This window comes from Labrus bergylta, chromosome 18, assembly GCF_963930695.1.
Source record: "Labrus bergylta chromosome 18, fLabBer1.1, whole genome shotgun sequence".
NCBI lineage: Eukaryota > Metazoa > Chordata > Actinopteri > Labriformes > Labridae > Labrus > Labrus bergylta.
Window position 1 is genome coordinate 25,428,984 of NC_089212.1, and position 23,116 is coordinate 25,452,099.

At 43.9% G+C, this 23,116-nt stretch overlaps 1 protein-coding gene across 2 annotated transcripts in view; it reads right to left on the minus strand.

Moving 5' to 3' along the window:
• Positions 1-1,310: 1,310 nt before the first annotated feature.
• Positions 1,311-23,116, minus strand: part of rab11fip5a (RAB11 family interacting protein 5a (class I)) — a 33,122-nt gene continuing 11,316 nt past the window's right edge. Inside the window, exons 2-6 of one of the 2 annotated variants that reach the window (XM_020659408.3) lie at positions 18,158-18,669; positions 15,226-15,820; positions 9,437-11,878; positions 7,714-7,873; positions 1,311-5,841 (exon numbers count right to left, since the gene is read on the minus strand). In XM_020659408.3, the coding sequence (XP_020515064.2) occupies positions 5,584-5,841; positions 7,714-7,873; positions 9,437-11,878; positions 15,226-15,820; positions 18,158-18,669 (3,967 nt within the window). In that variant the 3' untranslated portion in view covers positions 1,311-5,583. The remainder of the gene's footprint in view (positions 5,842-7,713; positions 7,874-9,436; positions 11,879-15,225; positions 15,821-18,157; positions 18,670-23,116) is intronic. The other variant, XM_065966311.1, reaches the window with a different exon arrangement.

Sequence of the window (23,116 nt, forward strand, 5' to 3'; positions counted from 1 at the left end):
AACTTTGTTTTGTTTTCACTTTCAGGCAGGAGAGGAGAGAACATGTATTGCATGAGATTTCAGTGCAGCAACAGATGATTTAAAGAATTTGACTTTTTTTTTTTGACTGTTGAAGTTTTTGGTGAATGAAGGAAAGAAGGTAGGAGTGGAGTTTAAAGAGTGTAACATAGCCCCCTAGTGGTGGATTTTGGTACTGTGTGGTAATACAAATGTGCAGGGGTTGGACTAAATCACATTCTCCTCTGAAGTGAAATCAACATCTGAAGAGCAGATTATGGCATTTAAACAATCACAGACCTTTCCTTAGTTCATGTCTGAGGTTTGTTCTGAGGATTTGTGGGCTACAGATTGACTTGACGAGTAAACATGTTGAGAAGTTAAAGAAAGATTCCAGTATTGTACGATTATTTTAAAAAAAAAAGCCCTATAATCCATCATGTGAAGCATTTTTCCCGTTAATTACATGTGTATCACACTTTAGCAAGTGTAAATATCACATATTGACAAATCCTCAGATATTCCACGAGGGACGTTCAATGTGTGACACATTCACATACAGGCTCATGTAATTAGATTATATAGGAACCATGATTTCACTCGGGATGCACGAGGTATGTATGTTAGAGGATTCTGTGCTGCAGATGTTTTATTAGAAAATGTTTATTAGTAGCGGTGTGAAGAAAGTATTTAACTGATAAGATGAATCAGAAATTTCAAAAATATGACCTCAGCTTAACAAAACCTCTGGATGCAAAGCTGCTTCTTATTCTGTTATGGTAGATAGATGATTACTTTATTCATCCTCTGGGGGAAATTCAGGAGTTTCCCATAGCTCACAAGTTAGAACAAATAAAAAACAAAACACAACAACAATATGTAATTATCCTTAAAAAAACAAACATTTTAGCTCTGCAGAGACGTTTCAAAAACTCATTTTCTCCTGAGTTTTCTCTGCACTGTCTTTTTCTTTGTTGCTATCGGGCACGTATGCGTATTTCATTTTGTTATATCTCGTATAACAAACAGCTCTCTGAGGTTTAGAATTTAGACTGCAGTTCATTTTAACCACTAGGTGTCAGAGTTACATACTGCTCCTTTAAATACTATTGTTTTATTTATTGCGATTTATTGTGCAGCCTTTCATGTGAAACCTTAAAATGATTCATCACGAGGTTATTGATTTATTCCTCATCAAAAATCCACGGTTTGTAGAAACTTTTGAACATGATGTAACATTGAGCCGAAGAAGAAAAACAACAACAACAACAACAAAACACACACTGAAGAAAGATTTACAGCCAAACATACGGTGAGCAAGAAACACAAAATATTCTTTATTAAATATACAAAATTTGTGAAACAGAATTGCATCACGGATTGTAAACTTTCCAATCTTAACACACTACCTTAAGCACATTCCACCCGCTACACAATCGAGGACAAAATACAATCGGTTTATACTTAAATTAAAAAAAGAAAGACAGAAAGAAAAGGGTCGAAATGGAAGACATGGAAGAAGAGTCACATGTAAATATGTCTCTACAGCAGAACTGAGACGACTCGATTGTTTTGGGATGTTTTTTATTTTTTGTATGCTTCGAGCTCACTGTGGTGATGTCAGAGACGGCCGAGTGCTTAAATCACAGAGCGGTTATAAAGTGCAGTACGGTGTAAAGTAGATCTAACTATACCGCTACGGACAGACGGGTACAGCAGGGCTACGTTCTGACGATCAGGAAGTGCAAGAACATCCAGGAATTAAAAAGTGGCTTCATATCAGAATACTTCATGGTGTGTCGATCTGCTCCGTCGACTCAGAGTCTCAAGGCTGCTCGTTTTCTCGATCATCGATGTGCATACAGGTTTTATTCTTGTGCAGTGATTTAAACAGAATATGTAGGAAGAGGTGAACAGATGGCTTTTTCTTTCTCTAAGCCCCGCCCCTCCGAGCCGCGACACGTTAAAGTAAGTGCTAGATTTATTTTAAAACAAAGCAAAAAAATAAGGCAGCGTTTGGCATTTCAATACGGCGTATATCCCTTTGTAACACCTGGAAGCAGAGGTGATGCGGCGTGCTCGAGCGGGAGTGGACGTGACACACGGACAGCGAGGGAGAAGGCGAAGACGAGGAAGAAGGCGAGGGAGAGGGAGAGGGCGAGGGAGAAGGCGAGGGCGAGGGAGAAGGCAAGGGAGAAGGTGAGGGCGAGGGAGAAGGTGAGGGCGAGGGAGAAGGCGAGGGAGAAGGTGAGGGCGAGGGAGAAGGCGAGGGAGAGGGCGAGGGAGAAGGCAAGGGCGAGGGAGAAGGAAAGGGAGAAGGCGAGGGAGAAGGAGAAGGCGAGGGAGAGGGCGAGGGAGAAGGCAAGGGCGAGGGAGAAGGAAAGGGAGAAGGCGAGGGAGAAGGAAAGGGCGAGGGAGAAGGAGAGGGCGAGGGCGAGGGAGAAGGAAAGGGCGAGGGAGAAGGCGAGGGAGAAGGAAAGGGCGAGGGAGAAGGAGAGGGCGAGGGAGAAGGAGAGGGCGAGGGAGAAGGAGAGGGCGAGGGAGAAGGCGAGGGAGAAGGCGAGGGAATCAAGTCGAGTCGTGTTGACAACACGGGAAGGCAGAAGCATGAGATCAGAGAAGTTGTGACGCGCTGCGTGATAACTGTCTTCGCCCGATAACACCGCGACCCACACAAGTATCAGTTAGCTTATTACGCTGAGCATCATGGGTAATTTCAAGACATGCCCATAGAACAGAAAAAAAAAGAGAAGAAGAGGAGGAACAAGCAAAAAGATAAACAGCAGCAGTCGTCATCGCTCGTAGAAAATCAAACCATTCACTCGCTGGCTAAGAACACTTTTGAACATTCAGAAGCTACAGTCAGATCCCGGCGACGCGCACGCGGCGAGGCCGAGCTCGCACGCCGTCGTTTGGTTTTGTGGTTTCGATAACTAGTCAGAGCGCTCGATATTCACCCGGGAACGTTTGTAGAGAGTCACTCCAGAACAACGTAAACACAGACGGGACGAACTGGTGCCAGATGGAGACGTTAGAGTCTGTACTGGTTTTCTTTTTTGTTTCAGTCAACTCGAGATAATAAACAGGTTTTCATTTTGTTACATTTACTGAAGTCAGACAAGAAGATCGATTACACTTCAAAATCTCTAAAGTAAAGGAGGTGATTTGTTTAGCTTAGACTGTATGAAGAATGGACAGCGAAACACCTCGCCTCAAGTGAAGCCAAAACATTTAGCGCTCCCCCTGCTGGCCGGCTACAGTAAAGGTCATTAGCCCCGCCTCCTCTGCGTTAACCAATAGGACAATAGGTGAATCTATAAAAATCAAATACACACTAAATAACTGTTTCTCACACATTGTTTTTGTTGTTAAAGTTTCTCCCTAGAAGTTTATTTAAATTAGTTATTTGATGCTAAATAAGAAGAATGTGGTTATGATTGACAGCTCTGTTGAGCAATGAGGCGACTACAACACTGTTTGCACCAGTTTAGCATTTAACTTAACGAATGCTAACACAAGCTGTAGCAGGGACAAGCTAATGTTTTTGCACATTTGTAATTACTGTTTTTATATTGTTTTGATGTATTGTCCATGCAGCAATTTCCTAGTAGCCAAGACAAAATTTCTCCTTAGGGAGACGAATAAAGAAACCTTGACAAGTGTTGTTGAAGTTCCATAATCGTGTTTGATTCAAACCGACTCGAGGACTGAAACAACCTGAGGGAGATTTGAAGTTTTATCTGTAAGTGAAACGAGTGTTTTCGGTTAGAGGAAGGCGCTCCAAATCACATCACCAGCACAATATGTCAGCGAATGTCACAGGGTTTTTTATTATTTGGCTTCACTTTTGTGCACCAGGAGGAGGTGGAGGCGCGACGTCCTTTTTTATATACAGTCAGTCGTGGTCACCATGAGGTTGCCTTAACTGCACCTTGCCGCTGTTAAAGCCAAACCTGGTCTCTGTAATCGTTTTCATTTTTAAGGTCAAATGATTGGTGTTTTATCTTCAGAGCTTTGCAGTTAGCACGGCTCCTCGTTTCCTCCAACTTCCTGTCTGAAGCTAAGCTAAATGCTTCCTGGCTTCACCTCAGTGTTTATATTACTGACATGAGAACGTTATCTTTCATCTGATTGAATATCTGCACATCAAAAACAAACAAAGGTGCTTTCAAAAAATGTCGACCCGCTCCCTGAACCGTGAAGAAACACTTGCAGAAACTTGAAGCATGCTTGAGATCCGCTGCAGTGAACAGAATGTGTTTACTTTAAGATGCAGTCGGTGTTAACGTGTTGTGTAATACAGCAGTTTGGAGAAGGGACTGTCCTGATAACTTTGATGCTTCTCAAATCTGAAACCTGATCGTCTGCTTCAAAAACATCCGGTACAGTTCACTAATGTCTGACTGGTTTTGTACGATGGATTTGGAGACTGTTTATGAACGAGTCGTCAGTTTTGTTGGTCGGCTTATTGTTTAAACTACGACACAGACATCCAGAGTTTGAGGATTGGCCGCTTCTCGTTATCTTGCAGTTGTCGAGACTTTCTGAATTATTATTAAAATTTTTCTGATTTTTTTAGTGCCTTTATTGCAGAGACCGGAGAGTAGACCGAGTCGGAAATCAGAGTGAGAGAGAGAGAGAGAGAGAGGGAAAGGGGCCGCAGGTCAGATCTGAACCCGGGCCGCCCGCTTGGAGGACCACAGCCTCATATATTGGGCGCACACCAACCGTCATCCCATCGTCGCCCTGACATTCTGAATTTTAAGCCAAAAGGTAAGTCCATTAAATAAAAAAACATCTCTCAAATGAAATGACAATTAATGAATTTAAAGGACCGTCATCGAGCTCATACATGAATTTCTTTCTCTAAACTGAATCTAACGTCTTTGAACAATAAGGTGTTTTCCCTTCAGAACGCTGCTGTGAAAAACGAAACAAAGGCTTGAACATGTTCACTGTGACAGAAGCTTGTTCAGAGCACGATTCAAGTATCTGCAAGTTGATTTTCATTCTGCTGTGCAATGAACTGAAACCAAAGGCTGCCCGGAAGGAAGGTATCTAATCAATCTAACGCTGCAGAAACTGCAAACATTGACTTAAAGAATATGGAATCTGTGGTTAATGAGATAAAACAGGCGACGCTGTGACTCCTCCCTTCCTGACAGACGGACGGCAAAACCTTTGGAGAGGGGTTTACGTTGTCCTGGATTGAGACTCGACCATTTCTCTCTTTTTTTGTGAGATAAGGTGATAGAAGTGACAGGTGAGGTGAAAACTCTTTTTTTTTTCTTTTTTTTTTTTACAATCGGGAAGCGTCTGGGTGTCACTCCTCTGTGAACTTAAAAACCAACCTTTCTGTGTGAACCTGAAAACAACCTGAGGACCCTCTACATTCAGAAACTCCCCGTACCGAACCCCCTCCACGAGGACGCGTCTCAGCACAGTAAAAGCATGCCGGCTGGAAAAAACAATCTCCTCGACATCTCTCAGTGCTCTAAGATATTTGTATCAAAAAGGACAGCATAGCAGTGAAAAGACTAAAGAGCTGTTGTGGAGGTTAGAGTGAACTGCAAACCCCTTTCCTCCTCACTTTAACTTGGAGCGCACTTGCAGGAGCGTGGGTTTCTGCTCCATGATCCGCACCAGCAACGTGTCTATGTAGTCCTCCAGATCTTTGACCTGCGGCTTCAGCTTCTTCAGCTCCACCTCCCGCTTGGCCAGCAGGAATTTCTGACGCTCAAACTCCGCCTTCTGCCTCTCCAGCTCCGCCTCCCGCTGCAACAGCAGGGCGACCAGTTCGCTGTGGGTCAGGTGGTAATACGAGCCGGCGCCTTCTGTCAGAGACTGGACACAGAGAGAAGACAAATTCAAGATTTAAACATTGCTTCTGAATCTTTATAGTTCTGGGTCAAAATGACAAAATCAGTTCAGGTTGAAACGCCGTCACAGGCGGCAGCGAGCTAGAGTTGCTTTGCATCCTTCTATTTATATTTTCATTTCATTGTATAGTGTTTTTTTTGTATTATATTATTTGCTTTCATACAGTGTATAGCTTCTGTACAGTTTATTTGAATTTACTTAGCTGTAACAACAACTTATTTTTTTTTTATTTGTACTTTACTACTCTTTTTTTCTTATAATTTTTTTCAATAATATTTATAATTTTAACTTTTTTGTAGAAGCTGACTCAGGGAGAAACGCACAAAAATTCCAATGTACCTGTACTGTCCTGTACCTGTGCAAATGCCAATAAACATCTATTCTATTCTATTCTGCATCTTTTTTTTCCTTTTTGTTTCCTAACGTTCTTTTAATCCAGAAAGTAAGATATGTTTTGAAACTTTTTGAAATAGCTTCATCAAGCAGCCTCAGAATAATCTGTTGTGACGACAAAGTAATCCTCTGTTGAAAAGGCGCCGACAGGCTTTGTAATGTAAGAGGATCCCTTCAGAAAAATAACTTTTTACAATACCAGAAGATTTCTTTATTGAGCCACAAACAACCTTAAGCTCTCTCTCTCTCTTCACACTTCCAGACTCCATTGACAAAAACAGCTTTTATTTCCTCACAGAGAACATGCATTGCTTGCCTCCCACTACCTCAGTTGGTATTTTGTGTTCGATTATGTAAGTTAATTGTGCAAATATTAACTCTGCATGATTTCAGAGATGTAGCTTTGAATAGTTTTCCGTTTGTCTTTCAAGGTGTTTGCATACTTTTCTGACCTTTATTTTTAACTGAATTTTTATAGTTTGCTGTTTTCTGCTTTACAATCCTTGTGAAAAATGTTATTTTCCACTTGCATTAAACTCCTGACATCTTCCTGAAGTCTTGAATGTGTGAGCACAAACAAACCATTTTACCTGGAACGTTTCCTTCCAGCTCCCTAGTTAATGTTCCCGCTGATATGAGAACGCAGCAGGAAATATTCAGGAGAATCCACCACGAGGGAGTCGGAGGGGATGATGACGTTTATATCCTGAGACCGCACGACTGTAAGACTTTATGCACGAGATGACGATCCCAGTGCTCGTAATAAAACTGCTTTATTTTGTTTTCTGTTCCTCTTCGCTGTTATTGACACTATGATTAACAACATGTGTCCCTGATGTCATCACAGCTTTGTTGCTTTGTTCATCACTTCCACATTGTTCTTCTTACGTCAAGTCTCTCCCCTCGAGAACACCCCCCCCCCCGATAGTGTCCCGCTGCGAGCTGCATGTGTGAGAAATGTTCATCAGTGCCAGAATGAAAACAGATTTACAAAGAAATTCAAAGGCTTTTCACACTTAAATGTAGAAATCAAGAATATCCTCTGAAGATAACTCTGTGAGTCATGACTGTCTACAATGGGTGTAACACCCGAGTTTTCAGAGTCCTATCTTCACTTTGTTTACATCGCCCAGACGGCCGGCTGACTCCTCCCCTCGTGTATAAAAGTTGTTTAATTGAGGGACTAGAGAAAAGAAGAATAACATACTGTACTCACTGCTTAACTGTGTTTCTAGATCACGCTCATTTCAGGTAAATTTACATGCAGTGTGAAGATACCAGCATAATAAAGATCGCTAGCATTAGCATGCTAACACAACAATGCAGCGCCAGTTGTTTTGGTTTCATGCTGGTGCTCAAGGGCGACATCTGCTGGATAGTTGCACATAGTTTCTGTGTTTTGCCTCTGCAGGGGAAGTGTTGTTGCTGAAAAACAAACTGTACCTTCTTCCTCTCCGGCTCCGGCTCACTGATCTGGCTGCTGCTCCTCCCCGGGTGGATGGTGGACTTGAGCTTCTCCAGGCCGGTGGCCAGCACTGACCGGCCCTCAGTCCGCTTCTCCTCAGCCAGCATGGCAGTGGTCAGGGGCTTCACGGGGTGGGGGCTGGACGAGACGACAACATACAACACACACATATATAAAGTCATGTCATCTCTTTTACTAAAGGACAAAACCTCAGTGAGTTTAATGAAGAAGTCCATGCACTCCGCCCTGCTGGAGGTCTAAAGCAAAATAACTTCTCAAACATAAGCTGTTTGCAAACGAGCACAAAACTCCTGAAAATGTCATCATCCGAGGTGAGCAGTATGTGTGAACGCTGAATGCTTCACTCTGACTTTTTCCTGCCAGCTCCCCGGCTCAGTTTAGGCGTGAAGTCGGGGCGAGCTGATGTGTGAATGCAGCCGGTAATTTAAGGTGAGAGGAATTCAGTGTGAGCAAACTGGTGAGGGCGGATGACCTTTATAGGATGGGTAGAATAATAATAATAAATCAGATTTATATAGCGCTTTTCTAAATACTCAAAGACGCTTTGACAGGAAAAACTAGACTAGATATCAAGGCAAAAAAAACAGTCATTACAGTGTCAGACTCTGTGGCTTCATCTACCATCTTGGATTTCTGCAGCATCTGTTTTTTTTTTCTTAACATCATGCCGTACCTCATGAGACCCCCCCCCCCCGAATCCCATTAAACAGGGACAAAAGTCACTCAGGGAGACTTCAGGGGCACGCTGCTGTGGAGAGTGCATGTGTGTGAAAACAGCTCGACAATAACACGATGAAGACAGTTTCCAGTGTCACTTTCCAGTACATTCAAAATAATAACTGTTACATTTGTTTGTTTTTTAGCTTTGTTTAAGTGTAACAGATCACCTCTAGACCTCCAGAATGACAGCAGACATGGATGCTAAAGATCGACCTCTGAGAACCCAGAAAGCCTTCGTTTTAGTGATGAAGAGTAGAGAAGGTTAGACATGTGTTAAAGAGTCCTCATTACGGGAAATACTGGTGAAAATTAAAATTAAATTAGCTCAAAACTGAAAGACTTAATTGCATGCGTCAGTGCAATCAAACATGAAGAATTGTGTTAAATGTGTTATTACCTCGAGGTGAAAAGGAAATGACACAACAACACCTTCTCTGCCTCAAATACAGGCGGGTTAGTGGTTGAGATCTTGGCAAATGAGTGTGGCTGTGTGAGAACACTAGCTGGCCCTGTGGGGGCGGGGGGATGGTGTGTGTGTGTGTGTGTGTGTGTGTGTGTGTGTGTGTGTTGGGAGGAATCAGGGCAAAATAATAACTGCTAATTGGCCCGAGGCTTTGTTTCCCCTCCTCTTACCACCGAGCCAGGACACACACAAGACACCTGCAGAGGAGTCCTGTTAACACCAGTGTGTGTGTGTGTGCGTGTGTGTGTGTGTGTGTGTGTGTGTGTGTGTGTGTGTGTGTGTGTGTGTGTGTGTGTGTGTGTGTTGAACACGAGAAGGTCACACCACAAAATAGGAACCCCTCGAGAGTTGGCGCCACAGAAGAAAAGCAGGCGGAAGTAGAGCGTCAAAGGGAGACTGAAGAGACGACAGGATAGAAATTTCTGGCAAGTGGGAAAAGCGCTTCCCCCCCTCCACCTTTTTTTTTTCACCACACACTGAGCATGTGCAAACCTCACCTGTTCTCCTCCGGATAGCCCGCCTGCCGCTGCCAATCGGTCTCCAGAGGCACCGGCTTTGGCGCTGTAGCTTGTGTCGCGCCGGTTGGTAAACTCGCCGTAGCGTCGGCAAGAGAAGGGGGAGGAAAGAGCACTACGGGGGAGCTGCTACGATCAGGAGTTACAGAGGGAGGAAAGGCGGCGAGAGAGGGGAGGTCAGGGGGGCTGGGCTGAGCTGATGAAGAGGAACCCTGTATTGCACCGGGATCGCTCCCAAACGAGGGCAGGAGAAGCTCTTGGAAGGCAGAAGTCAAGTCGCCTTCAGAGTGGGAGCGTTGGAGAGTAGCACCTGAAATATTGCTCGTAGTAAAACTTGGCTCGAGAGTTTCTGTATCGTCCAAAGCTCTAGGGAAGGATTGATGACATTGGGCGGAGTCGGGTTTGGTTGCATCGTCTTGAGCGTCTTCAGCAGTCGCCTGACTTTCACTCAGATCCCCACAAAGCGTTAAGTTCACAGAGTCCAGAGTCTCATTTGTCTCAGACTCGCTGGAGAATTTGGAGGCCGGGTCGGACACACAGCTTTGGTAAGCCTGCGAGTCGGTGCTGACATAAAGGCTTTGCAGAAAGCTGCTGTTGCTCTTATCGGACATCGGTGTTTGCAACAGTGTTTCGTCCATGCATCGGCTCGTATTTATCGCTATGCTACTCGTGTTGAGGAAACCACCAAGAAGCCCAAAGGGTATCGGGGATTGTCGGCTAGTATCCCGCCTTTCTGAAGTAGTGATCTCAACAAGCGGCTCTGCAGAGTTCGGGTCAGGGGAGGACGTTATGATGCGTAACAACGGTTGTGCAGAGCAGAGTTCTTGATCTGGTGAATCATTTAAAACTTCTGAAACTGATACAGATTCGCTGAATTCCCCCAAAATGTCTTCTCCGTTTTCTTCGATGGGTCGTAAAGAGACGTTTGGTTTCGGCTGTAGTTCTGAGAGATTCTGTAGCCAAAAGTCTTCAGCTTCAGTTCCCGTCTCTTTTGCAGGAATTACAGTCTGCTGATGTGTGAACGCTGAAAACTGTGGGTCCAACGTCCCGTCCAAACTGTTTAAATTGCTTTCAGCCTGTAAAGAAACGTCAGATATTGACAGTTTTGGTGCTTCAGTTTGGCCCCCTTGTGTTCCAGTCTCTTCTGCAGTGATCACACGATGAAGATGTATTAGCACTGGAAGCTGTGGTTCCAATTCTCTGTCCAATCCAACCTTTTCACATCCATCTCCGTCCTGAATAACAGTGTGCTGGGTAACATCAACTAAAGACAGATCCACTGACTTGTCAGCAGTGTCATCTTCAGACTCTACTGTCTTTAAATCCTTCACCGCAGCTGACTCAGGAGATTTCTCAAAGCTGAGGATGCCCCTCTCAAAGTTCTGCGCCTCAGTTTCCTCGGAGGAGGACGGGGAGAATTTGTCGGAGTAGGAAGAGAGGCAGGAGAGGAAATCCTCTTCTGCAGAACTGCCGAGACCCGATGAGCTAGGATCCGGGGAGCTGCGGTCGAGCTTTACTGACGATGCATGACTCAGAGGTTGATGCAGGCTCGTTTCTTTTAAATCAGTTGTGTTAGTAGTGCTGTTAGCTTGATTAGTTTCGGTGCATGCAGACAAAGTATTTAAAGTTAGATTGTCACTCTCAAAGCTTGTGTGCTCCGGGATCGTCTCCAGGAATTGTGCAAACGTGTCAAAGTGATGTGTGTTAGTGTTAGTGACGGCTTTATGTGCCTCCAATACAAATTCTGTGCAAGGTTGATGACGCAGCGCTTCATTCACATTAGTGTTTTGATCAGCATCCGTTATGGGAAGCAATGCTCCTTTATTTCCGCAGCGTTCCAGTGGACGGTCACTGGGAAGGTTTTGCTGTGTGTTGCAATCTGTGGTCGGGTCCTCGGGGGGCTGCAGCCTGCCAGCTGCGAACGCTTCAAAGGAGTCGTCCCACTCTGACTCCAGCTCTCCTGCAGTCGTAAAAGGGTTGGCTGACTTCTTGTTTAAAGCGTTCTCCCCTTCTGTAGGAACCGGAGGAAGAGGTCGTTTCTCAACTTTTGCCGTCACTTTGTTCTTTGGCTCTGTGCCGATGATGGAGTGGTGTGTGGTTAAGTCGTTGTTATTCGCCTGTGGAAAAAGTTGACTTATGGGGGGCCGGGAACTGGAAAGATAGGGCAGAGGAGGCAGCGAAGGTTTTAGGGGCTTAGCGGTTAGAATGTCTTCATAGAAAGGGTTGTGCTGGACCAGAGAAAGGAAAGGGTTGCAGGGGGACATGGGAGGTGAGGTGGACTGTGAGTGAGAGAAGGGGTTAGTGTGATGCAGCGGAGAAACCAGAGAGGTGGGATCAAAGGGGGGACCCGGGGGGTGGGGTCTAGTCGGGAGGGGTGGTGGGTGGGGGTCAGTGCTGGGCTCTAGTGTAGGTGACACCACCAGGCTGTGAAAGGAACGACACACAGTCCTCGTGATTAGTGAGGATTGTTCACACAGCTGCACTGCAGGCCTGCAGCAGGTTTTCTGCCCAAAATCACAATTAAATTAAACATTTTGAATCGATTCATTTTCAAGTCGCTGCTCTTTTCTTCTAATTATTTTAATTTACTAGTGGACAGTATTTATGCTACATTATCTGAAAGCACCTTTAAATCTGCAGTCATTAATATTTTTTAGACCACTGGGGGGCAGTGCAGCAACTTAAAAAGATATTTTTTATAACCTTTGATATAGAAAAGAAGTACCAGTTCTCACATCCAGAAAACAGGCTGCAAAATAAGCATTCATTTAAGTCCCTTTCATAAGTTTTATTATTATTTCATTTCTTAGTTTTACTTAAAGGTCACATATCCTCCTCCTCTTCTTCAGTGTAAATAAGTCTCAGAGCTCCTCAAAACATGTGTGTGAAGTTTCTTGTTCTAAATCCACTCTGATCCTGTATTTGATCATGTCTATAAACCCCTCTATTTCAGCCCTGCTCAGAACAGGCTGTTTCTGTGTCTGTACTTTTAAATATGTAAATGAGCTGTGTCTGACCACGCCCCCTCTCTGGAAGGGCTTGGGTGTACTCGGTGCTTTCTCGCTCCATGTCCTATTGTTTACAGTGCGAAGGCAGACTCAGAGGGCAGAACAAACACCTAGCTGTGGGAGTGTCACCCACCTGGGGGAGGGGCTACTGCCCTTTGTGATGTCATGAAGGGAAAATCTCCAAACGGCCTGTTTGAGCACACATTTTCTGAAAAGTGGAACAGGCAGAAGACGGAGAGGATGGACTTTTCTCATCATTGGGGGGTTTGTGGACAGACTAGAGACACATGTTAGAGATAGAAGAACATGAGGAAGAGGATTTTACAGAATATGTGACCTTGAAGTTTTTATTACGCCTATTTAGTACAAGTTTGAGTTTTGTACAGAGGTTAGAGTCCTCGAGAGCGGGCAGCCCGGGTTAGAATCCAACCTGTGGCTCTTTTCCTGCATGTCTTCCCCCCTCCCCCTCTCTACAGATTCTGACTCTCTCCACTGTCTTATATAAAAAATTAAGGTATTAAAGACTAATTTTCTCTAACTTTACCAGAACGTCCTTCTCTGTAACTCTTGTGTTGGGTTTCTTTGGCCCCGGATGTATTATGCGAGAAAGGTTGATGCAGCGAGCTGTAGCGATGACGTCGTGCTTCAGGAGCCAACTTGGCTCTTCTCCCCCGAGGAGCCAAACACATGTGGACGTGTCAGTTGTGAAAATGTTTAGTTACAGAGCTGGCAGCGAGGCGTCGAGTGTACTACGAGCTCAGAATCGCTGACCTCGCTGACTTCGATCAGCATGTGCTCATCAGGCCGATATTTTGTTTACGTTCATTGTAAGGAAATATAACAATACTGTCCGATCTTAGTTGGAGTCTAGGTCGATTAGGTTGGTAAATAATCTAATTAAATTGCCTGGTTGTTGGTTCTTTAAGGGCTGGATTAAAGGTTATCACTCAGAAACAAACACAGGAATGCATCAGGGAGCGGTTGAAGAGAGCAGCAGGTGACACCTCCAGATAAATAAATTACCCACTTAAGATCGTGCATGTGCTATAAGTGGAAATAAAAATGAAATGTGGTGTTCTTCCCGCCCACACACAAACAAAAGACCCACACTCTGATGCACACACACATAAAACACAAAAAAACACGATTGTTCTTGCTCTCATTATCATCCTACCGATGAAATCGAAGTGATTACTGAACCATGTTATGTGTGCACACAAAGCTTCAGCTTCACAGAGCTCATTTGAAAAAAAAGAGCAGCTCCCTCCATCTGCATTGCAGCTCTGTGCTGTAACCAGAGACTGAGCTGTGGAGGCATGCTGGTACACAGGACGTGGAAAAGTAAACAATACTGTTCAACATAATGCTGCTCCTCTGAATACACATTTAGACCCTCTGCTGGTTCACTATGTTTTAAGCTTCATGTAGACGTGCACACTCTACTCTCACAACAGGTGAGGAGGTCGACATTAATCAGACCCTTCAGTCTTTACAACCCTTTGAATTAATATTCTCACAGTTCTTCTCTTTTTAGGAGTTAGAAGATGGTTAGCACCTTTACGTCAGGTAATTAGCTTAGCATAACGTCTGGAAACAGGACAAACAGGTGTCACTTTAACAGATTATTTTTCTGTGCACAGACAGAGATGGGGGGGGGGGATTTGTGCTAATATTTTATACTTTTTTGACCTGTAGAACTTTATTTTTCTTACCTGTGCAGCACCTATATTTCCCTGTATAATAAACATGTTTATATCTGTGAAATGTTAAGGTTTCTACCAGTGCACTACATTTATTTTGACCTGAACTTTACATATTTTTCTCAGTGTCATGCATGTATTTACCTGTACATTATACAATTCTCCAACTTGAAATTCCAAACATTTTAACCTGTAAAATATATATTTTTCTATCTTTGCATTTCATGTGTTTTTAACCTGTGCATTTCATATTTATCTACCTGTGTAACACATTATTGTTTTACCTATACAATATAATTTAATAGTTTTGTATAAGCAACACTGATTTTTTTAGCCAGTAAATGTAGTTTTTTCTACCTGTGTAATACTTGAATTAACCTCAGGATCATATTATTTTCTACCTGTGCAATAAAAACAAAGAAAACATGCTAAATAAATGCTCATTTGTGAGATAACAGGATGTTGAAATGCATTTACAGCACTATGTTAGCTGTTTCCCCTGCCTCTAGTATTTATGCTATGCTAAGCTAAGCTAAGCCTCTGCTGACTCTAGCTCTGTACTGAAGACACAGCCGTGATGAGGTTATCTTCCTCTTCATTTAACCCTTAGATAGAAATAAAACGAGCTGATTTCCTCAACTTTTTCGTCTAAATTTTATTAAGCAACGATTTGATTTTAAAAATAATTCTACACTGCTTGAAACTGCTTTCATTTTATCAGAATTAATTAGAATTTTAGGAGGCAAATCTGTGTAATATTTTGAGTTTTTGGAGCACTTAATTTTGATTCACTTTAATCTTTCTGTTTGAACACTGCAGCTAGAATCGCCTGCGTTGAATATATTCTATCAAACTCGTATTTTTACCTGATATAATAATACACCTGAGTCTTGGACTTAAGGTGAATGGATTCTGAACAGCACAGGTACAAACTCTCAGCAGGCTCCTGACCTTCATGATCTGATTCATATTCATAATAATTCACCACCTGCTGGATGTTGTAACAGATGATCGTGTGGGTGTGTGGTTAGTCCTCTCTGTGATATCTCTGTCTGTGTCTCACCTGGGTTTGCTGTTCGAGTCCTTTGATCCGAACCATCCCCCGTTTTTCTCCCTGGTGGCGGCGGAGGCTTGTTCAGACTCATCCTTGGACTGACTCTGCCCTTTCCCTGCAGACTCGCTCCTCCCGTGGGAGAACAAGTTCCTCCTCTGCTTTTTCCCCTGGCTCTCCAGCTCCGCCGTCGAGGAGGAGGAGGAGGACGCAGCCTGTCCCGACCGCTCGTCTTCGTCAGCCAGCATGGGGCCGCTTTTCTCCAGCGCCGCCGCTATGGCCGCCTTCTCCTCCTCGTCGGGCTTGTCGAAGGACCAGCGGCGCCCGTCCCCCACGGGGCTTTTGGGGTGGGTTGGGGTGGTTACCGTGTGTGGGCTGAGGTTCTGCAAAGACACGGACACGGGCAAAGACTTCTGCAACAGTCGTCCCAGGCCTAGAGAATCCACAGGTTTTCCTGAGCCTGGGTCCAGGGGCTGGACATCGTAAGCATGGCTTCCGTTAACGCACACAGTTTGTTGAGGCACTGCGATGGTGATCTCGCCGGCCTCATCACCAAACTCACTCACATGGAGAGAGGACGACCTGGGCGACGTGTTAGCTGTGTGCTCTGCAACAACAACAACAACAACAACAACAACAACGAGTTCAATGAAAAGAAGTCGAGAGGAAGAGACAAAAAGAACGATGAATGCAGAGGATCAAAACATTAGCAGGCAGTTTAATGGGGGATGAAACTTTTTAATCTTTACAACCGCAACCTTACGTCTAAGTGAGTGACACGACCCCTGCACACAAGAAGAGGAGTTTTTTGAGATATTTATGATCTCGGTCTCGTCCTGCCAGTGTTAATATCGTCAACAAAATAAATGACGAAAATATTCGTTGACGAAGGTGTTTTTAAATTAATCAACTATGACGATGACAAGAAGAAACTCCGCTATTTGACGATTTGATAAATAATATTACTTCATCTAATTGACGATTATCACGTACCCCCTCAGCTGTTCTAAAATCATTGTAAACCATAGCAGACTTCATCAAAGGTCTGTGTGTGTGGTGAGTGCAACAATGTGCAGCCTGGAGCCTGGAGCCTGCAGGTCTGTGAAGCCCCGCCCCCTGGAGCCTCTTGTCTGCAGGTCTGTGAAGCCCCACCCCCTGGAGCCTCTTGTCTGCAGGTCTGTGAAGCCCCGCCCCCTGGAGCCTCTTGCCTGGAGGTCCGTGAAGCCCCGCCCCTTGGAGCTTCTGATAATAAAAATAAAAGCTTGCATCTGATTTTGTTGACTAAAATATTTTCTATTTTCGTCAACTAAAACGATGTGCAATTTTAGTCAGTGACTAATTGACTAAATTAAATCAATAACAAATGACTAATATGTGACTAAATATAAAGGACATTTTCATCAGGAGACTATGACTATGACTGTCATGGTGTGAAGATTAACACTGCGTCCTGCCTTGGTCTTGACTTGCTCTCGATGTATAGTATACAGTATATGTCTCAGGTAAGTCTTGGTCTCGGTCAGTGTGGTCTTGACTACAACACTAGTAGACTCTCAGAAGCCCGGAAGTGGCCTCTACATGTATCCACAGGATGTTAAAGTGTTTTCACTCTTCTTCTAACTCTGAGCCCCCAGGGGGGAAACATGTTTATCCCAAGTGTCAGTATTATATCTGTTATCTAACCCTTTGACGTGATCCTCCAGCAAACACAGAAATGAGTAAAACAAACTGTAGCGCCTCTTTACCTACATCTGATCTAATTAAAAGAACAATAAACATGTTTTTGTGGCATGCTCCTGTTTTACACATACAAGCTCCATCATTGCAGTTTCAGTCAAACATTCATTTGGGTTTATTTTAACTTTTGAATTCGTCAGAAACGAGAGCAGAAATAAAAAAAACCTCTCTGACTTCTCGGGCAGCTCTCAAAGAGTGAGTCAGTGAATGAGCCAGCTGATGGCAGCAAAGAATTTAAAGGAAGTGGTTTTCTTTAGAGGAAGATTTGCATGTTTTATACATAAATGACTCTGGTACTGAAACCGTCCTGATAGATCTGCAAAAGAGAAGCATTGCAGACGTTGTGGATAAGCTCAGAGCGGAAAAGATGAGAAAAATAAATATTAGAAAAATAATCTGCATCTAGTTTGATATTAGATTCATCATTTGTTTTTGTGTTTTTTTCAGTCAAACATGCTCTGGTTTCAGATTTTGATATTAGAGGACATGACGCATTTCTTTCTACATATCATTGGAAGATTTGTTGGTTTTAGACGACTGCTTAAAGGTCACATATATAAAATCCTCTTCTCCATGTTCCTCTAACTCTAATATGTGTCTCTAGTCCGTCTACAAACCCTCCAATCATGAGAAAAGTCCATCCTCTCCGTCTTCTGCCTGCTCCACTTTAGAAAATGTGTGCTCAAACAGGCCGTTTGGAGATTTTTCCTTCATGACATCACAAAGGGCAGTAGCCCCTCCCCCAGGTGGGTGACACTCCCTCTGAGTCTGCCTTCTCACCGTAAACAATAGGACATGGAGCGAGAAAGCACCGAGTACACCCAAAGCCCTTCCAGAGAGGGGGCGTGGTCAGACACAGCTCATTTACATATTTAAAGGTACAGACACAGAAACAGCCTGTTCTGAGCAGGGCTGAAATAGAGGGGTTTATAGACATGATCAAATACAGGATCAGAGTGGATTTAGAACAAGAAACCTCACACACATGTTGAAGAGGAGCTCTGAGACTTATTTACACTGAAGAGGAGGAGGAGGAGATGTGACCTTTAAACACTGACCCTAACCCATTTGATAGACTACGTTTGATCTTATCTTGTCAAAGAATTAGGAAATCTGAATCTGCAGTTGTCAACTATAAAGGAAGGATTGGATGAATTGGATTTAGAGATAATATTAACAACACGCTCTATCTTCTGGTCCTGCTCACCTGGGCTGTTGTCGACCGTCAGGTTGCTGCTGTTACTTGGCGAGTTGGAGAGGTCGGAGACCACCACACTGATCCCGGCCGTTGGGCTGAGACTCCCCCCTCGTGACGACGACTCACTGCTCTCTGAGCCCAGCGATGTGCTGGAGCGAGTGTCTGATGATTTCCTCAGCTTCCCTCTTAAGAAGAAGGTCCTCATCTTGCTCCGCCGGGCCTCGCCGCCCTCGTCGTCCTCGTAGTCCTCCTCCCCGCCTCCGTCGCTCGGCAGCCGTTGTCTCATCTTTTGAAGAGACCCGTAACCGCTGGCTAAGACGGCTGAGGAGGAGTCGTCGTCGCTGGATCTCCTCTTCCCCCTCATGCGCTCCTTTAGCTTGCCGAAGGTGGAGGCGCTCTTGTCCTTCATGACGAGGTCGTACATGCTGGCTGTCAGGTTGTTTCGGGTGAACTGGACGGTGACCTGAATTTCTCCTCGTTCCTTCTCCTTCTTCCCCGTCTTAGAGTTGAGCCTGTACCACCTGCAACACAATAATCCAACAGGTGAGATAAACAGACACGCTGTTAAATTCAACAATCAGTTATTTAACAAATAGCTGCTTTTAGGTCTCATTTCATCGTCCCAGCAGCACAGGTTCAAGACATTAAGAATAATTCATCTTAATGTCTTTTTCATAACCTGCCAAATTATCTACGGTGCGCCTAAAGGGACAAAATAGCATGAAATTAATCAGACCTTTGTTAATCGCAATTAACTAGTTCATGCTGACACCCTAAAATTGATACAATATAAAACTCAATGCAGGGGCGCCGGTAGCGTAGTGGTTAGTGCGCGTCCCATCTTTGCTCCTCCAGGCGGGCGGACCAGGTTCAAATCCGACCTGTGGCTCCTAACGCGCATGTCACTCCCCACTCGCTCTCAGCCTGATTTCTGACTCTATTCACTGTCCTGTCTATAAAAAAATAAAGGTGTAAAAAGACCAAAAATAAACCTAAAAATAAATCAAATAAAACTCAATACCGGCTGTGATTCATAGAAAAGTTTTCACTTATTTATTTCAGATTACTCAAACACTCAAGAGGTGTTCTTGAAAGTGTTTCTGACTAATCTCCTCCACATAGCAACAAACTGAAACATGATGTACTTCAGCGTTTAAATGGGGTCATCAAATGAAGTAAATGACTGTATTGTTGTTGTGAATCGCACGAATCTGCCGTCTGTGCGTGTCCCACTAACACCACAAAGTATGTGTGTGGCCAGACGTCCCACAACACCTCAGGGAGGCCTCTCGTTTTCAAACCAGTGAGCATGAACAATGAAGTATAACAATGCTGACTTCTCCTTTAACAGTAAGCAGCCTACACACATACATATATATATATATATATATATATATATATATATACATATACATATATATATATATACATATATATATATATAACAGACTCTGACTGAAAACACGGACCTAACTGTTAGTTTTTCCACTGCGCAGGAACAGAGCAGCAGTTCTTAGAAACGCTGTGCACCAGTGGGTGTAACAGCACCGACGAGGCCAGCACACCGTGACTCATGGGAAAGTCTCCCGTGGTGTTTTGTGTCCGGTTTTAAAAACACAATATGACTGTGAAAAAAATCCCCCCAGTAAACATGTGTTTCTGACACTTGGTCCTGCCAAGGGGAAGTCATCAGCGCAGAGAGAAAGATCGAAACTGAGCCTGAAACTGAGACCTGCTTTAGCTTTCATTTCCTGTTCTGCTGGGCTGTTTTTACCTCCACCACAGTCCTTCTCTCTATAGTTCATACCAACAATATGAGGCTGAGAGACACAAAGCAAACTCTAAAACTAAAGGTATTGCATAGTAAGAAAACAAAAACATATTTATAGGTGACTCCTTTTCTTTTCTCACAGATGGACCAGGATGCACATCTTAGTTTGTTAGCTTGACACTAACACATAATGAAAACTGGCACAAACAGGCTAACAGATTTAGCATTTAGCGATCCCTTTTGTTTACTTAAAGGAGGAACGTGCAACTTTTTGATCCAGTAGGTGGCGCCCTTGAGCACCAGCATGAAACCAAAACAAACTTCCTGTTTGGCCACGCCTCCTCCATCCTGAAGCCTCCGCTCTCCTCCAGTGACAACACACCTCCACCCCCCCCCACTCGAGACCGCACGAAGGAGTTCAGCACAAGCAGTGTTCAAAATTGCCCTCGACTCGAGCTGCAATCACCTGTGTCCTGCATGGTTGTGTTAGCATGCTAATGTTAGCGCTCTTTAGTTAGCTCGTAGCTTCACATTGTTGTATTAGCATGCTAATGTTAGCGCTCTTTAGTTAGCTCGTAGCTTCACATTTCATGTAAACTGACACAGAATGAGCGTGATCTAAAAACTCTTACTAACATCCAAATAATCAGTGAGTATGTTCTTCTTCTTCTCTCTAGTTCTTGACTAAAACAGCTTTTATACACAAGGGGAGGAGCCGGCCGTCCCGTCCATGTAAACACGGCTCTGACAACAACACAGCCAGCGGGACTCGAGCTTCTCCCTCATTGTAGACAGTCAGGACTCAGAGACACATTTACACAGGACAGACTTTAGGATTTATTTATGTGGAACATGTCGATCGTTCTTCCTTTAATAATATCAATGGAAGAGCCGGTTTGCTAGCGTGATTAAAACATTTAAATTGGTAGAAAGAAAAACAACCAATGGCAGTAAAACACTAAATATCTGATTGCACTTTAGTCTCAGAAAACAATCCATCCAGTGGTGAACACAGAACAGGACTGACACTTAACAAAAGGTAAATAACCCAACAGGGAAGTAAACACAGTATCCTTTTTCCCAGTTTCTGCATGGGAAAGTTCCCTGCTCTAGCACAAACCACAGGCATAATAGTAGGCTGCAGGAAAGAAAACACAAGGTGGTTATGTAATAATAATCATCATCATCCTGCTGACCTCAAGTTCAGCTCTGAAATATGCAGCAACACCCAAGAAGAATGCAAGAGAAAACAATCAGCAGACAGACTCGTTCCAGAGAGAATCACAGATCACAGGCAGGTGGAACCAGGAGCGCTCAGAGAGAGAGGAATGCTGCTGCTTTTTATAGCTCCACAGGAACAACAAACATTACGTCACACACGTAAATAGACAACAGTGGAAATATGCCACACAAGCCGACGTGGGCGTGTTGTTTTCATTAACTCAGCCAGATTTAATTCACAGACTAACAAAGATTGAGGAACGGGTGGGTGACACTCCCACTAGACGAGGTAAAAGGTTTCTGGATTTTGCACAAAGCATCAAATCCTGTCAATAAATGATCCGCTCTGACTCTGCTCCTCTCCGGGTTTTTCTTCCTTGTTGATTTAAATCTGCAGAATTACAACCCGGGCTTTTCTCTTCATCAGCCTGTGCATCACATTGAATAACAACCGTCTTAGGTTTAAAAAATAAAACTGGTCAAAACACCGAGGTGGCAACTGAGACCGATAACTTCTCCGTGGCGTGCAGCATTAGGAAGATGTGCTGCCCGCCAGGTGGGCGGTTCCACAAGTGTGTGATGTCACATGAAAGCTATGAATTGATACCCGTTTCGATACTCGGGATGGGTACAAGTACTCGAGTAAAACTTCTCCGACCACGGTCTATCTTTAGGGGCCTGTGTGTGTACAAACAGACGGTGCCTTTCTGCGATGGCAGCGCCCACGACCTCCGTTTCAGAGCGCTTCTCACCAGCGCTCTGTTGCTAGGTTACGAAAGATAGCTTCTGCTTCTTGTTAATGTATGTAAGGTGTGTTTTAGATCGCTCTGTGTGTTTAATATTTGCTTTGAGTCAAGGAAATATCACCAAGAAATCATGAAGACGATGTAAAGGAGTCATCAGCAGATCTACACCTGGAAACTTTTCCTTTGAAAAGACGAGTCAGACGAGCGTCTCCTCCGCCATTGTTGTTGACAAAGCTGATATAAGAAGCCCCGCCCCTTCTTGATTATGATTTGTAGGTGAGGGAGAAGTGACATTGACGAGCGAGGCGATGTTCTAAAAGTTGAAATTCTTGCAACTGAGAGCGACAAAAAGCAGCTGATGATGAGGGCACAAAAACGCCATCTGTGGACGCAGGCCGTTATTCAACTTAAACACAAGCAGGATTACAGCAACAAACCGCTTTCTGGCAGGTATGGTTACACTCAAGGGACACATTACCCCGCAAGGCGAGCACATATACAAAAAGAGAACAGACCGTTACACATGCGCCACGTCAGCCGTGACCAGGAAAGGTGACGTCTGAGACATCAGTGTGTCAAACATTTTGACAACCCTACAACTCTGTCTTCATTTTTGGGTTTTCAGATTTTTGAGAAGGCTCTTTCTCAAGTGTCTAAAATAGTAAATCAGTGGCGTGGCCTTAAACGCCTGTTAGGTGTGGACTCGAGTTTCACGGCGATGCTCCAACAATAGTATCAGTCCTCCTCCTGATTCTGCAGCCAACTCCCTGCAGCCAAGGTGGGGCTCACATTCCAATGCAGGACCAGAGAGCTATGTAAGGGATTTATTTTGCAAAACATACAGCGACTACTATTATCATCCCGTGGAACATGCAAAGATTGTAATTTAGTATGTTTTTTATGATAGATCTCTGCCTTCTAACATCCACTTTTTTTGGTTTCTGCAAAGATCACATAGCAGGAACTTAACACAGTTTGTGTAACTAGATTCTTGATTTAAGTTAATACTTCTGAACAGTTTGAGGACAAACACGATCCTCTGCTGACTAAAAATGTTTTATTTTTGCGATGCTGAAACTCTCTTTTTTTTCAAAGAAGGTGCATAAAAGTTCCAGGTGTGTTTACGTGGATGCACCTGCAGCTCATTGGTCAAGTTAAAAAGCCTGACATCAACACATTCAACATATCTAACTGACATGAGGCCTAAATAGAGAAACTGCAACACAGCAG